This window comes from Phyllosticta capitalensis (genome assembly GCF_038381095.1).
Source record: "Phyllosticta capitalensis strain CBS 128856 chromosome Unknown BKA78scaffold_8, whole genome shotgun sequence".
In the NCBI taxonomy this organism is placed as follows: domain Eukaryota; kingdom Fungi; phylum Ascomycota; class Dothideomycetes; order Botryosphaeriales; family Phyllostictaceae; genus Phyllosticta; species Phyllosticta capitalensis.
Window position 1 is genome coordinate 1,854,203 of NW_027117446.1, and position 15,744 is coordinate 1,869,946.

General features: G+C 55.3%; 5 protein-coding genes across 5 annotated transcripts; 2 read left to right on the forward strand and 3 right to left on the reverse strand.

Annotated features, from left to right (window-relative positions):
• Positions 1–1,831: 1,831 nt before the first annotated feature.
• Positions 1,832–2,470, reverse strand: BKA78DRAFT_254427 (uncharacterized protein; the record flags this gene model as incomplete). Its single annotated transcript, XM_066884899.1, has 1 exon — positions 1,832–2,470. One exon carries the CDS (start codon positions 2,468–2,470, stop codon positions 1,832–1,834), a length of 639 nt encoding a protein of 212 aa, XP_066742241.1.
• An 820-nt stretch (positions 2,471–3,290) lies between these two features.
• Positions 3,291–4,123, reverse strand: BKA78DRAFT_181239 (uncharacterized protein). Its single transcript, XM_066883412.1, has one exon. The coding sequence runs from the start codon at positions 3,936–3,938 to the stop codon at positions 3,375–3,377; it is 564 nt and encodes a 187-aa protein (XP_066742242.1). The 5' UTR covers positions 3,939–4,123; the 3' UTR covers positions 3,291–3,374.
• Positions 4,124–6,793: 2,670 nt separating this feature from the next.
• Positions 6,794–8,029, forward strand: BKA78DRAFT_254557 (concanavalin A-like lectin/glucanase domain-containing protein; the record flags this gene model as incomplete). The annotated part of the gene is made up of 5 exons (XM_066884912.1): positions 6,794–6,886; positions 6,935–7,167; positions 7,244–7,295; positions 7,375–7,504; positions 7,626–8,029. The coding sequence occupies 5 exons, from the start codon at positions 6,794–6,796 to the stop codon at positions 8,027–8,029; spliced, it is 912 nt and encodes a 303-aa protein (XP_066742243.1).
• A 1,767-nt stretch (positions 8,030–9,796) lies between these two features.
• BKA78DRAFT_321115 (heterokaryon incompatibility protein-domain-containing protein) lies at positions 9,797–12,094 on the forward strand. The gene is made up of 2 exons (XM_066888998.1): positions 9,797–9,922; positions 9,982–12,094. The coding sequence occupies exon 2, from the start codon at positions 10,061–10,063 to the stop codon at positions 11,999–12,001; it is 1,941 nt and encodes a 646-aa protein (XP_066742244.1). The 5' UTR covers positions 9,797–9,922; positions 9,982–10,060; the 3' UTR covers positions 12,002–12,094.
• Positions 12,095–13,288: 1,194 nt separating this feature from the next.
• BKA78DRAFT_254971 (acetyl-CoA acetyltransferase) lies at positions 13,289–14,659 on the reverse strand (the record flags this gene model as incomplete). Its single annotated transcript, XM_066884952.1, has 2 exons — positions 13,289–14,437; positions 14,486–14,659. The coding sequence occupies 2 exons, from the start codon at positions 14,657–14,659 to the stop codon at positions 13,289–13,291; spliced, it is 1,323 nt and encodes a 440-aa protein (XP_066742245.1).
• Between the last annotated feature and the right edge of the window lie 1,085 nt (positions 14,660–15,744).

A 15,744-nucleotide genomic window follows, 5' to 3' on the forward strand; every position in this document is an offset into this window, starting at 1 on the left:
GGAAATGATGTTAATGGCCGACGGTAAAATGCAATCAATGCAGCGCTCGCTCGCGAAATGAATCCCTCATGCAGGGCAAGAGGAGCAGGCAGGCGAACGGGCGGGAGGAGCGTCAACGTGCGTGCATGCAGACATGCAGGCTGGCTGGCTAGCAGCCCACACGAGCACCACCTCGCCGCTCCCACACCAAACTGATGGGTATGTACCTAGTGATGAGCAGAGATGGTGAAGTGACCACAAGATGGCCGGACCAGGCGCAGTACTGTCTACCGAGAGCAGTCAGCGCCGCCGCGATGGACACGCCCATCCCATCAGTGCACCTCGCATCATTCGGCAGCAGCAGCACCCGTCGAGGGATGGATGAGCGGAAGCTAAAAAGGGAAACGGGGGGAGAGAACGCCTATCGTTGCTTGTTTGCGCGGTTTTGCGTGCTGTTGCTGCTGTTGTTGGTGGTTTCCAGATCTTGGCAGCTTTGTACCTGGGACTATGGTTACGGTTGCTATTGTCAATCTGGTGTTGGTGATGGCGGTGGCGGCGCCTCAGGAGTCAAAATAGCTCGGGCGCCATGTGTATGCATAGTTTCTTCAGCCACAGCCTACTCGCTAAAGTGAGCCACGAGACCCTCTATCTAGGCGGTCGTCTGTTTTGACTTTAAACTTTTTGTTGACACTGTGACAGCCGCGCCCCGACTGGCAGGATTCCCGCGCGACAAAGTTGCTATACGCGGTTAGCGGCTGCGAGGGATGGGGGAAAGGCTAGTTGCACTTCGAGTCTTTCACCGCCATCTATCTGCACGCCGGGTTCAATTTCCTGCCAGATGACCACCTTCCACATCGGTGCCGAGACGATAAATGCCACTCTCCACGTCTGTCTGTTCCGGCGGACCATGCTGCGTGTCAGGGGTCGCCGACATACAGAGCCAAGGAGGTAGCCGACTGCAACGAGACATCGCTTGCACAGCGGCAAGTCCCCAAGAGACCAAAGACCGGCCAGCTTGCGTGTGTCGGCATGCGGTGTGAGACGTTTCCGCTTGGCAGCGATGCCATGAAATTGACGACGTGCGCGAGCGCAAAAAGAAGTCGGACGCGAAATGAGGGGGACGGCCGCGCTCGCTACATATCTAATCGGTGCCGACGTTAAGATGAGCAGACGAGCGATCACAACCGCAACGGGGGGCGCGCCACGGTGGGAGGAGCACAGCGTGGCCGGTAGTCGGAAATATAATTGGGTGGGGAAGAAGGAGAGAGACAAAGAAAGGGGAGGCCGTCAGGGGGCCAGTGGGTGGAAGGTTCGTGGTGGTGGACTGTCTGTGCGTTGTGATGAGTTAGATTGATGTGACTGGGATCTCCTGATCGCCTCGTCGCTGACCGGTAGGAGAGGCAGGAGAGCAACAGTGACCGCGATGGCGAGCCGGATCGCTTTTCGACGACTGAGACCTTACAGAGGAGTGTGCGCCTGGGGTATCGAGTTGGAGTCGAAATCGGAGATCCGGTAGTTGCGAGGGATGGAGTTGATGATGGCAGAAGTGTCATTCGGATGGTATCAAGAAACTATAATATGTACACAGAAAGGTGGTGTGAAAAAAGGTGGGCTAAATGCTAAGATGTATGAACAATGCTCGCTCGAGGTGTGCGCGGAGAGGTGCAAAGTGGTCGAAAGGAATATCGACGCGGAAATTCTCCCACAGAACGGCGCGGACGTTGGTCTCATGAGAAAAGTTGAAAAGCCAATAACCAACGCCTTTCAATGCGCCGCTAGAAGAAATCCCCTGCCTCCGTCCTTCTTTTTTCTTGTCCCCGTCGCTTCTCATAAGACATGAATGCGCGGATTCTTAACCGAGGTAGGTGTGGAGGTCGGCGGCGTCGCCCATGTTGCCGCATCCACCGGAGTCGGCACCGTCGTAGGTGCCCTTGTTGGCACCCGCCTGGCTGCCGTTCTCGCAGTTCTTGAGCTCGTACTCGAGCCAGCAAGAGGTGGAGCTGGTGTCCTTGCAGACGAAGACGCAGGTCTCCATGTCCGTCACGCAGTTGGGAGTGACGATGGTCATGTTGCGGCCGACCATGTTGACCTCGCGGGAAACGTCGACAACGCCGTAGGAGCCGAAGGTGTACTCGCCCCAGGTCTGGGAAATCTGACCGTTGACGAGGTCGGTGTCGTTGTACATGACGGCCCAAGCACCGCTGGCGCCATCGGCGAAGGAGAGGGTCTTGTTCTGGCCGGAGGGAATGCTGACGGTGACAAGGGGAGTCTTGGCGTTGACCCACGAGCCGGCGGAGCCCCAGACAACGAGGACGACGTCCTCGTCGGCCTGGTTGTGGTAGGTGTTGGTCCACTTGCCATCAGAGCCGATCCAGACCTGGGAGCTGGCGCTGCTGACGGCGTTCTCGCCAATGGCGATGAGACCCTTGGCGAGAATCTTTGCCTCGTCGGCGACGGCGAGAAGAACGCTTCCGAGGGAGCGCTCCTTCATGGCAGTAAGCTCACTGCGAAAAAGTTAGTGTTTGCACCCTTGCCAAACCCGTCAAATGCGAGTCATTCACAGAAAACTTACGCCTCTTTGGCAGCGCGCCTGTTGTGGAGGCGGGCGTGGTTGTGCTCGTGGGCAGCGACGGCACCGGTAGCAGCCATAGCGGCCGTGGCGATGGTGGAGAAGCGCATGTTGTAGAGAGTGTGGTTTGCGTGGTTTGCAAAGATTGACTGCTTGACTCGTAGTTTCGAGAGAGTGACTGATAGAATAACGCGTAAAAGAGTGATGCGATATTCTGGAGGAGAGCAGTTGGAGAGGAAAGATGCTTTCGAGGGGGCCGGGGGAGTGATATTAAAACAGGGCCATGAGGAGTCTGAGCGGCTAGGTCAGGGGAGAAAGAGGGCAAGCGGGAGCAACGGCCGTCGCGAAGACTTGGGATGACGAATCCCGGGCCATGAACTCATACGCGGCTCACGGTGGCTGCGCAGCGGACGAATGGCATGTTCAGGAGGACGTGGAGCGAGGGTGCCGCGGCCAGTGTTGGCGCAAAAGGAGCCATGGCCGGGCCGTATAGGGTGGCGGACCCACGCCGGCCCTGGCTAGCGATGAGCGCCAACTGAATCGCGGGATCCGCAACAGAGTGCGCATCAAACCGCCAAGGGCGCAGGAAGAACAGCAAACGGCGGCATCTGATCTTTGGCAGACGGGGAAGGGCGAGGCGGCAGTATGCAGCCCCCATGCGGTCGGTCTGCAAAGCGACGAGAAGGAAGAGAAGCAGGCGGACGGCGCGGTCATGGTGGAGCCGGCGGACGTGGCATGGCAGCTGTCATCTTTCAAAACACCACCATGGATGCGTTGCAGAGTCAGGCACACAGCAGCAGCAGAGACAGTTCATGTGCTGGCGCCCTCAACAACGACGTTGGCGTTGGAGCTGGTTGGATGTTTTGCTCGCAACGACGGGACCTTGCAGGCGCGGCGGCGGTCCGGCAGGCCCATTTCCTTTCATCCCTGCCCCGGACCCGCTCACGTGCAAATCCACTTCCCGGCTCGACAGACTTCTTGGTCTTGTTCTTCTTCTTCGATGCTTCCAGATTCTTGGGGACAAGAACACCAAGAGGCCATGTCGCTCGGTGGGTGCGTTGCTGATGCTGAGTGCTGACTGACCGGAACTTTGCAGCGTCGCCGTCCACATCATCATCATTTCCTTTTCTTTTTCGGCCCCCTCATCGACGCTGTTATCCGCCCAACAATGCCGTCCTCCGCCTCGGAAATGACAGAACCGCTGTTGGGCGACTCCGGCGACGTGATGTGCCTTGCAGTCTCCAGTCAGAATTGATAAAGGATAATGCAGGTACGCGTCGTCTGGGGCCTTTTGCCAATCCGCGCGGCTCCAGGTCGCTCGTCGTCCATCATGCCCACGCCTCACTGTTCCACCGCCTTTCTCCCCCTCTTCTCTCCTGGCCCACGACATGTTGCGCGCATGCTCCTGCTGCAAGCACCCCGTCAGATGTGCGCGAATTTATCCCGTCCTCCCAAGGCCCCGGTCGCTGTTGGTTCCGCCGCGCAGCTTGCTTTTTCGATTCGTCGACTGCTCCTCGAATGGCTGTAGTCCACGGTTCCGGAACAGCGCGCGCTGACGTCTTCTACTGCCCCGCCACGTCTCTGGCTCCAGTCTCAACATTCTCTGGCCCAGAGCATCACCCCCGCGAGACTGACGGGGTAAGACTGATGCAGATCCTCCACAGGCCATCGCCCCTGGGACCAAGCCATGCAGAGCGTCTCTCGTACCCACGCAGCCCCCCGGGAGCCCTATCCAAAGTACTCTCAGTAAGCCAATGCTGTCAGCGTAGTCCCTGAAGAAAGTCAACTTGTTGGTGTGCGCGGACAAGAGACTGCTGCAACGTTTTTAAAAGGTATACCAACCTTTTCTTGTGACGCGTGACAAGGTTGCATCGCAGGCCCCCAGAGTGAGTCCGTGGCAGCTCGCACACTGTCGAATCCGCTGGACCATGCAGATGTGAGCGCGCAAATCTGCGACTGCTCATCTGCTGTGATGCCGTGGCCTCCAGGCATCCTTTGCGGGCGGGCAGTTGCGGCTAGCGCTGTCTCTGGCGACGCGTTTTACATGCCTTTTGTTGCTGAATCGACAGGGCCGCTGACCGAAGAATGGTCGCCATGTGTTGGAGGTCATCGAGGGCGTCGAAGCCAGTGACCGCGGTGGATGGGACTCGAGAGGTACTTGAGGATTGTTCCTGAGCCAAAAGAGAAACTTGTCCGATTGGTTTCACTGTGTGCCCTGCTGACCCCGGGCTGCCGTAGGGCTTTGTCGGGGTGGACGCAAGGGGGTCGTGCGAGCCAACGCGGTGGATGAGACTGGCTCACGTCGAATGCAGCCCTTTCTAGGGCTTCACGCTGCGAAGCATCATGCGCGAGGCCAGCCACGTAGGCGGATGAGTCGGGCGGCAGGCGAAATGAGATATCCTAGGGCTGAGCAACGGGCGCGAACGATGCGGAGCGACGGAGCGAGAAAGCGAAAGATTTGGATTTCATGTGATATCGAGAGGAAGCGTGCGACATGAGCGTGTGGAGCTTGGTGGATGTGGATGTGATGGTGTTGAGGTGCCGTGTCGCGACAGGCAGTTGGCGGACGGGCCGTGGGGCAAGTCGATCCGGGGCGCCAGCCGAACCACAACGACGACCACCAACTCCTCCCCCGCTTCAACACCACGCACACAAAATCCACCACCCACGCAGTACGCCATACACACGTCAGGACGTGCCACACCAACGCCAGACGTCTGTCATTCTGCAATCCAGTTGCTCCGTCTCAGCCTTCACCATTCACCGACTTGGCTCGCCATGGCGCCCGAAGCTCCAATGCAGAAGGTGGTAATGCCGTCGTCGACAGAGGCCAGCTTCTTCCCCGCAAGACGGCCCGTGACTAATCACGCGGCCCGAGTCGTCATCCTTTTGTGTTGACAGAGCCACTCAGGTCCCGGACACGGCCAATTCTGCCCGTCCGCATGCCGTCCCCCCGAGCGCTGCGGTCATGAGTTCCTACACGTGCCTTGCCCTGTTGGATTGACCGCTATTGACTTGGTGCTTCTTCTCCCACACATCTAGTCGCGTGGGACGCCCTTTTTGTTGCGTAATACACGTCCTATTCGAGCCGCCGTCAAAGCAATCCTTCACTGCTCTTCTCTACACGTCTCTTTTAGGCAAAAAGGCACATTTCCCGGTAAGCAAAGGTCTTTTGAGGCTCCTCATTGGCCATTTCATCTTCTTTCTCTTCAGTCTTTGTCCAATTGCAATAGTTTCTTCCTTTCTAGACCGCCGCTGGCCAAGTCCACGTTGACCATGGCAATCCAGTAAGCCAGTTGCAGAAACCTCTATTGCTCACGCGGCGCATTTGATGCTTGCAACTGCGCGGGTATCATCTTGATGGTTCTTCAACGTTACAGACGAAATGGAATTGTTGTGGCGGTAATCGCCTTCTCCTTTCCAGCATTGTAAACTTGTCTGCGGTGCAGAGTCAGTGCAATGTCAGTCTTCCAAAACACTTGTACCAGCGCCCTGGACACGTTTCTCCATCAATCGGATTATGCTCATGTTCCTGGCAAGACTGAACGTTGGACGAGTTCGCTGAACATTGACGTCAACTCTGCCACCGACGCAGGTTCAGCCATGGAGCTCCCCGCGTTAGTCCGTCTTCTTTTGCTGTGCCTTTCTGGGGATGGTCTGGGACCCTTTCGGCCCCGAATGACTACTATCCCCATGACGTGGTAACGAAATTCAGTACAGCAACTGGCCGGGCATCGCACCGTTATCCCGTCAGCGCCACGGCTGGTTGTTCTTGGTCCGAAATGGACCGCTCCGAAGAGCGTCGCACATGGCTTTTGGCTGGTGACATTGGCCTGCGACATGGATGACCTACTTTCAGCCGCCTGGGGTCTAGTTAGGTCCAAGGTGAACAATCGCTTTCTTGTTGCCACGTAGAGAGCAGTATAAAGAGCTTTCCAATCCGCCAGTCCGGAGTCATTCATTCAAGCCAGCAAAGGACAGGGAGCTTCCCCAGCGCATCTGACATTCCTTTCATATCACACTACTTTTGCGTCCAGGTTCCATTCATTTGACGGGTGCTACGCTGCCGAGGTGTACCGCCTTTCACAGGAGCAACCCCAGGGTCTTGTCAATATGGTTCGCGTCACGATTTCGAGCTTGCTGCTCGCCGCTGGAGTTACGGCGTTGCCAGCCGTCGATGACACTTTGTCGACTTCTGCTGGATCTTCCGGTTTCGACGGCACCACGACCACTCAAAATGTCAGCATGGCTGCTGTGGACGCCGCCGTCACTTATAATCTGCTCAAAACTTACGATTCTTCCAACTGGTTTGACAGTTTTGTCGTCCAAGCTCTCGGGGTAAGTCACTGATCAAGACTTCCACACTCGACGCTAACCTCTACCCAGACTGCTGACCCAACTGGAGGTTTCGTCAACTACGTCTCTCAGTCAGTTGCCCAGAGCTCGGGCTTGTACAAAATTCAGAATGGCCAAGTGTACATGGGAGTAGACTCCACCAGCGTCACTTCGACGGGCCGCAACAGTGTGCGAATCGAGAGCAGTGCTGCGTACACTCACGGACTGTTCATCCTGGACTTGGCTCACATGCCATCGAGCATCTGTGGAAGCTGGCCTGCATTGTGAGTCTGTCACTGTCGCGGATTGAAGTTGCGGCATCACATCGCACAGAGGAACATGGCTGACATGGGTGCACAGTTGGATGTACGGGCCGAGCTGGCCGAACAATGGCGAGATTGACATCATCGAGGTGAGATGCCCCATTCGGCGATCCGGAGTTGCGACCATGAGGAACCCCATGACTGACATTGCGTGTCTGGTTGGACTAGGGCGTCAATCTCCAATCTACCAACCAAATGACCCTGCACACGACAGCCGGGTGCACCGTCACGGTCGGCGAGGGCGGCCAATCAGGGTCATCCGGCAGTAGCAACTGCAACGACAATAGTGGCTACAACGGTAAGCTCGTCCACTAGCCAAGACCCCAAGCAAGATCCCTCTTCCTTGTAGCGTCGATAGCATGCCCACCCCACAGCACGTTATTACTCCAACAAAGAAGGTCTCCTGACATTGTCCCCAGGTTGCCCCGTCTACTCTTCCACAGCCAACAGCTACGGTACCGGCTTCAACAACGCCGGTGGTGGTGTGTACGCGACCTTTTGGAACGGCGGCAGCATCCAGATGTGGTACTGGCCGCGGAGCAGCGTGCCATCCGACATCACTAACGGTGCTCCGGCGCCGTCCGGATGGGGCACGCCCATGGCGCACTTTGCCGGCTGCAGCTTCGACAACTACATCAAGAACAACAACATTGTCTTTGACACAACCTTTTGCGGGCAATGGGCCGGCAACGTCTGGTCGAGCAGCAGCTGTCCCTCGACCACTGGCTACAGCTCTTGCAATGACTACGTCGCCAACAACCCTGGCGCTTTTGCCAACAGCTACTGGCTCATCAACAGCTTGAAGGTCTACTCGGTCGACTAAGGAGCAGGCTCTTTGGCCTGGCCGAGTCGACCTCGCGCCTCCTCTTCTTCGCTTCTTGTCGATATTGACCATGCCACTTTTACATTCTATTCGGTCGTCCACATTCTCTCACTTGGACGCCGCAATGGATGCACATTTTTTGAAACAGCACGCTCGCATCGCATCTGTACATATTTCTACATCAGCCCATCGCTTTGTCGTCATTCTTCTACAAGCACTAGGGAACATTCATGGGCATATGACCGGGTTGTCGGGGAGCATATGCATTTGACGGAGTGGCTAGGCAGGGGTCAAGGCCATCATGGGACATGACTTATGGGACATCATGACTTATGATCATAGCGAGAACGGGACAAGAGCGAGGCAACGGGGATTCTTTCCGAGACTTGGGACACTCAGAGGAACGAGAGGGTTTTGAAAGGCAAGAAAACACTCGTTCAGAAATACAGACGTTGGGAGGATGGCCTGGTCTGTCGTTTTTGCAGCATGCAGTGGGCAAATTGACATGAGAAACCAGGAACATATCAAATGCACATCTTTGGAGCAAGCAAGCATCTGCATCACTGTTACCTTCACCACCTCTTTCATCGTCATGAAGCCCAGCCATCATCCCCGCACCAACAGCTTCCAACCTCACAACCTCACAAACAATCTCCTCTCTCGCCCGCAGTAGAGAGCCGCCCGCCCGCTAAGCGCACGCAGCGGCGCACATGGCCTCCTTCCGCCGAGTCAGCAACCCGGCCGCAAACACCACCAAGCCAGCCCGCCCGACAACACAAGCAACTCGTCCCGACCCGGTGATGCAACCTTTCTACCCGCCCATCTACCCGCCGCCCCAACCTAATTCCGACGACCCGACTACCGAAGACGACTTTCCTTGACGGGAACAGTGCGCTTTGTCGCACACGCGCGCAATGTCCGCTTCTGGATTCTGCTGGAGCGCGAGCTGTTGGTGGCAAGCTGCTGGTGCTGAGGCCTTGACCGAGGCTTCGGCGTCGATGCCGGCTGTGTTTGTCGCTGCGCTTGCGCTTGCGCGCGCATGCAGATGGTGAGTAAGTGAGTTGGGAGAGTCTTCGTGACGAGGCGATTGCTTGTGGTACGCCAGGTAGGACTCGTGCGGCTCCGACTTGTCTTCGTTGGCTCGACTTTTTCAGTGCCTCAGCTGGATGCACTTGTGTTTGGTAGCTCGTTTTTGCTGCGATCAGATTTACGGGCTGACTGACGTTTGGTAGAGCAGTGAAGACAGTAAGTTTCACCCCAGGCTGAACTCCTTCGGTGGTCGACAATGGTATCCTGCGCGGCAGCTCCAAGCTCTACTGAACGATGACTGCACAAGTCCGCAAAGGCGTCGATCGACCTGACCAGCCACGCTATCTATCTCTCGTCATCGAAGGAACCAACATATCAATATCGATTCACGTGGCCATCCTTGGCCGCGATGCTCTCGCAGTCGCAAACGTCGGACGAAAGGTTGCGGCGCCTCGCCGTCATCAGTATCATCACTTTCCCCTTGTTGTTGGCCGCACGGCCGTGCGAGCAACTCATACGAGATGAACTTTTCACTGCTCGCTGGGATCTTCCAGAGAGGGGGATGGAGTGCTGATTGTGGTTCGGAGGATGGTTCGATTTTCGGGCTGACTGATAGAATGGCTGACCCCCTTATTGCCGCCTGTGCTTACTATGGGATCCGCTTACGCTCGCAGCAAATCGTTATTTTGGCCCCCGTATTACACGACAGAAGAGGGGCTTTTTCGCAGACTCGTACCTCCTTCAATTATTTAAAGCTCGGCACTTTCCAGGAATGTCTGTCTGACAACTCCTTTCGCCGTCATCCAGAACGACTAGACAGGCATCACCTCGAAAATCAGGCATTCTATGGGCTCTGACCAATCTGTGAGTCAACAATCACACTTTCATGAACTCATTGTGACGTTGAAGATAACCTTTCCCAGCAAAATTCTTTGGTTACGGCCAGTCCTGCGAAGGTCACAAGCATATTCCCCACGTGATCAGTCCACCAAATCACTCAAAATGCTTTGCCCACTCTGCACCACAACTCTCCTGAATCAAAATGGGAGACTGAGTATAAGCTGCCAAAAGGGATTCGAACTCGGAAGAGGCAGTGTAGACCGCACTTTCTGTGAACTACAAGAATCCGCGAATTCGGGGTGCAAGATTTGCTGGGACGTCTTTGGTTACATCAAGACACTTCCGGACGATCTTAAGACCGCTGGGTCTGAACTGTGGAAGATTGCATACCAGCTCGATGCGGAATACTATCGCCAATGCGAACCTGAAGTTCGAAGAGAATTTGGCAAAATCGGACTGCACCTGCGTATCGTGTGGGATCGTGGTCAATCTGAAGAAAGACACTTCGCCTTGTTTCCCCTCCCAGAATGGATCAAGCCTACCCACATCGATGAAATTGTGTCAGAAGCAAAGGAAGATGTTTCGATGGTTTCTTGGAAGCTTCGTGACCTTGCAAGGATGCCCGATTCCCCGGCAAGCACTGGTGATCCAGCCGTCATCAGTTTGGCAAAAACATGGCTAAGCAAGTGTCGAGAAGATCACAAAGTCTGCAAATATTCCAATTCCGAGTTCTATCCTAAACGGCTTCTCGAATTGCGCAACGGAGAGCCGTCCTTGATTGAGACTCGCGATCAAAATTTGCGTCATCCTTACGCGACTCTAAGTCACTGCTGGGGCCAAGATGACTTTTTTACCTTGTCGGAAGGAAATCTGGATGACTTAATGGACACAGTACCGGTCGCGAAGCTTCCAAAATCGTTTCAAGATGCCATTTTGATCTGCAAGAGGCTTGATATAAAATACCTTTGGATTGACAGTCTTTGCATAATACAAAGCAAAGAAGAGATTAACAACGACTGGCTAGAGCATGCCAGAACGATGGCAGACATATACAAGAACTGTTTGCTCAACATTTCCATTGATCGGGCGGCCAATCCTTACGAGGGTGCATTTGCGGAAAGACCCCCCAGACTCCTTGATCCTTGCTTTGCACTGGTTGCAACAAGTTTTCCAGAAAACGAGCTTGGCTACTATCAGATCTGCGGGGTCTTGGATAAATTCGAATGCATAGAGCTTACGCCTCTTTCAAGACGCGCCTGGGCTTTCCAAGAAAGATATTTGTCACCAAGGGTGCTCCATTTTGGCACTGATCGAATCTGGTGGGAGTGTCATTCTGTGAGTCGTGCCGAGGGCTCCACAAGTGAGGACCAAGAAATTGATCCGGATCCGTTTTTCACGGACAACAAGCAGATGAATTTTCTGGTGCAGAAGTATTGCTCTCGTTCTTTGACCAGGCCCGATAAAGACAAGCTTGTCGCATTTGCGGCGGTCGCTCGGGAGATGGAGAAGGCGAAGGACGATGAATACGTGGCTGGACTTTTCAAAGGCGAGCTTCCAGCTGCTTTGCTCTGGTCTCCATTTCAACCACATACACGGCCAGCAAAGTACCAAGCGCCAAGTTGGAGCTGGGCTAGTTTGAACGGCACTGACCGCTTGCATCTCGGTCCGGTGTGTCATGATGCCGTTGCAGAAGTTCTAGAGATCAACTTGAAATATGTGGATGAGGAAAACAGATATGGATTGGTCAGTTCCGGATCACTTCGTATCAAAGGGCCCATGGGGTTTGTTTTGTGGGACGGTCCAGAGATATGGGGCGGTGAACAGATCTGGCACAGCAGATGGGACGACGGTGTTCTTGTCTCAAGCATTCCTACAACTCACTACACTGGCACAACGCTTGAGATATCATGTTGCTTCGACACAGAGAATGACCGTATATGGCATAAAAACAGGGAGTGCGACTTCCTTCTGATCGACCACATGGAAGGTCTCCTTTTGGCTGAAACAGAAACTAAAGGCGTGTACAAGAGGATTGGAACTGGTTGTTTCGAGGAAAGGCACAGACTGGAAGATTTTCAGGAAAGAGAGATCAAACTCATCTGAACACTTATTCTCCACTCCTCCTAAAAGCGCAATCAATGTATATAAAAGCCAATAAGCTTCATTCAGGATTTCGATTTTTTCTTCCAATGATACATCTTCATTCTCAAGCCAACTAAGCAAGAAGTCGGGTACCAAGCAACAAGAGGTAAACAACAATGCCCGGCATCAAATGAACGCACTTCGACGACTCGCCCACGTTCTTGATAGTCACATTGTTTGTCTTTGCAGCCCATTCCTTGAAGACTCCGAACTCTCACCATTTACTGTTTCACTTCTAGCCAGTCAAGCAATCGTACCAACCATTAAACTCTTGCCAGACACCCACTGTACACAATTTGCAAACTCAGCTCCCAGCCACACAAGATGCCGGATCCGAAAAAACGCGGTCCCAAAGACACGATCTCGAAAACACGACACACAAGTCGCATCGCATCGCATCGCGCCTGCCTGCAGCTGCTACACAGCGCTCAAATCCACGCACCCAAGCAAGGGCGTCCATCCACGTCCAACCATCCACTTCCCCAATCGACCGGACCGGTCACAACAGACGCAAACCACGCCCCAAGAGCCGACCGAGGCAACTCGGCAGTCACTCATCAGCAAGGAGGCACCACCTCAAAACCATGCAAGCCACGCTTTACCCCAGAACCGGTCGACCGGCAGTCGCATGGCGCATGCATTGCATCGCCACGTGGACGCAACGCGCCGACGGATGTGAGGGATGTGGGAGGTGGGATCAGCCTGACTGACCGACTACTGACCGACAGCAAAATGTGACGTGGCGAGAGCGAATCGGGGGGATGCGGTGATGTTGGGATGGGCCAATGGCGAGGTGTCATCCGATTGTCGTAGGCTTCCAGATATGTAGTTCCCTTGCCTCTTCGGCACATGGCGCCGCAGTGGATTGCGAATGAGATGTTCACTGCAAGGCAGCACTGCTTGAACGCTTGCGACACACATGCATCTTGACTTCAACGATTCGGAGACATGATGTCAGGTCAGCAAACGAAAAAGTCCAAGCATACAGTCACGGGGAGCATTCGAGAAACCTGCCCCGGAGTTGACATTTCTTTTGCGATGGGTGGCTCCTGGATGGCTGCGCGGTGAGCGAGACTTGTCAAAAAGTCCAGCGAAGGCTGGGATTTGGATTGCATGAAACCGACAGGTACATGCACAAACTACCAAACAGCTTACAGGGAGACGCCAAAATTCCTCCTACAAAATGGGGCGACCTCGCCTTCCGCCCTTACAATCCCAACAGCTCCACGCCGACAAAAAATCGACGGCTTACAAGTCACTGTGGGCAACCCGCTGAACCACAATGCCTGTCGCAGCTCCACCGCCGTTGCAAATAGCCGCGGCGCCATACTGACCGACCTCGAGCTGATGCAGCAAAGTCACCAGAATTCGCGCGCCGGAGCTTCCAATGGCGTGGCCGAGGGCAATGGCGCCGCCGCGCGGATTGATATTGTCGACTCCCATTCCGAGAATCTTGGCGTTGGCCTTGATGACGGCGGCGAAGGCCTCGTTGAACTCCCACACGGCAATGTCGGAGGCGTTGAGGCCGGCCTTTTCGAGGATCAAGGGGACGACCTTGGCGGGAGCGACGGGGAAGTCGACGGGCTCGACAGCGGCGTCGGCGTAGGAAACGATGCGGGCGAGGACGCGCGAGGAGGAGCCGTGGGCTTGGGCGATGGCTTTGGAGCCGAGGACCAGCGCGCTGGCGCCGTCGTTGAACGAGCTGCTGTTGGCTGCGGTGACGGTGCCCGAGCCGTCGCGGACAAAGGCGGGCTTGAGCGTCTTGACCTTGTCGAGCTTGAGGCGGTTGTAGCCTTCGTCTTCAGTCACGGTCACGTCGCCCTTCTTTCCTGGCACCGAAACGGGCACGACTTCGTCTTTGAAGTGACCGGCGGACCAGGCGGCCTGCGCGCGCTTGTACGACAAGATGGCAAATTCGTCTTGCTCTTCGCGCGTGATGTTGAGCTTCTTGACCGTCGCCTCTGCGCAGTTGCCCATGTGGAATTGGTTGTAGACGTCCCACAGCCCGTCGCTGATGAGTCCGTCTGCCAGCTTTTGCTCACCGAAAGGCGGCTGTTGCGAAGCCCTCGCCATGTAGTACGGCACGCGACTCATGTTTTCCATGCCACCAGCCACGATGGCATCTGCCTGCCCCAATGCAATGTCCTGTGCCCCTATCGTCACAGCTTTCAAGCCAGACGCGCACACCTTGTTGATTGTCGTGGCTTCACACGACGATGGCAGGCCGGCGAATATGGCGGCTTGTCGAGCTGGCGACTGGCCCGCTCCAGCTTGCAAGACTTGGCCCATGTATACGGTCTTGATGGATGAGGCCGGCACGGTGGATTTCGACAGGGCGGAGCTGATGGCCGTAGCTCCAAGCTTGGGAGCGGGGACGGTTATGAAGGCGCCATTGAACTGAAATCGTCAGAGGGAATATCATGCTGATGTATACAAGTGACTCACCACACCCGTCGGTGTCCGCGAACCACTGAGGATGTAAGCATCGCCAACCTCGCGCTGAGGACGAGGGCCGGTGGAGCTAAAGAGGCGAGTGCCGGCCGGGGCGATGTGAGCCTTTTGCTGCGCCAGACGGCGGAGGGGAGCGGATTGAGCGCAGCGGAGGGATGAGGTCGACATGGTTGGAGATGTTTGTAAAGGGAGGGGTGTGTTTGGATGACATGGTGATGGTTGTGGTCGCGGGCTGGGGGAATGACGAAAGCGGGGGATCAGCAGCAGCCGAAAGCTTCGACTTGAGCCTCGGGCCGCGCGGGTCGGCCGTCCGGAGAGCCGGTCCGTATTCGCTGCCGGCCTCTCCCAGACAATCTTTTCGGACCACACTTCTTCTTCCAACTTCACTGCTCGCCGTCCCCATCTCCTTCGTCACACAGCTTCGACTGCCATTGACAGTCCCATTTGCCGGAGCAGACATCTTATCAAGAGCGCCAAATGGCACTGCAACACCACTTTGCAGCCAAAGTCTGACTCGCTGTCGACGCGCCCAAGTAACCAGGAGAACTTCGCTGTCGACCTGCGGGACAATGGCCGATAAGCGTCTGAAACTTGTCGTCTTGCTATCCTCATCACTTTGTGCCTCCCTTTCTCGTACCCTCCTTTTCAATCTCTGGTCATGAGTTGTTTCTATCCCGCGTGGGATGTTGTGTCAATGGCAAATACCTCGTTCGCAACACACCTTGCTCGAAGCGACCATGGTCACACCAGATTGGCAAACAAAGTCTACCGAGACATCAGATAAGGCGGTGGCTGGGACCCTTATAGCCACTGAAGTTGATCCTACAGTCTAACACGACCTTGGATCTTGTGAAGCTATCCCTCAAAAAGTCGTTTGCAGCAGTCCCAAATTCTAGCGACTGTGTCCCGCCATCCATTTCAGTGCGCCATAGTCATCGGGTCTGATTTCAACTCGCGTGGCAAAGTCGTTCCGTCTGCGCGCTTTTCCTTCGGTGGCAGCTACAGATCCAGTCCCGTTTCTTGTCGTGGGAGCGACTGGCCTCAAAATGACATGGGAAAATTGCGCAAAGCCTTTGACGTTACACTGGCTGGTCCCTGACCTCCAATTTTGAAGAGCTCCGGATGAGATTCCTTTCGTGGTTGTTTCCAGGCTCGACGGCGCAAAGTTGCAGAGCCAAGCGGACTTGGAGCTTCCAAACAGAGCCATCTTCGTATCACTCAATGGACGAAAAGGCCTCGTATTGCGAGATCAG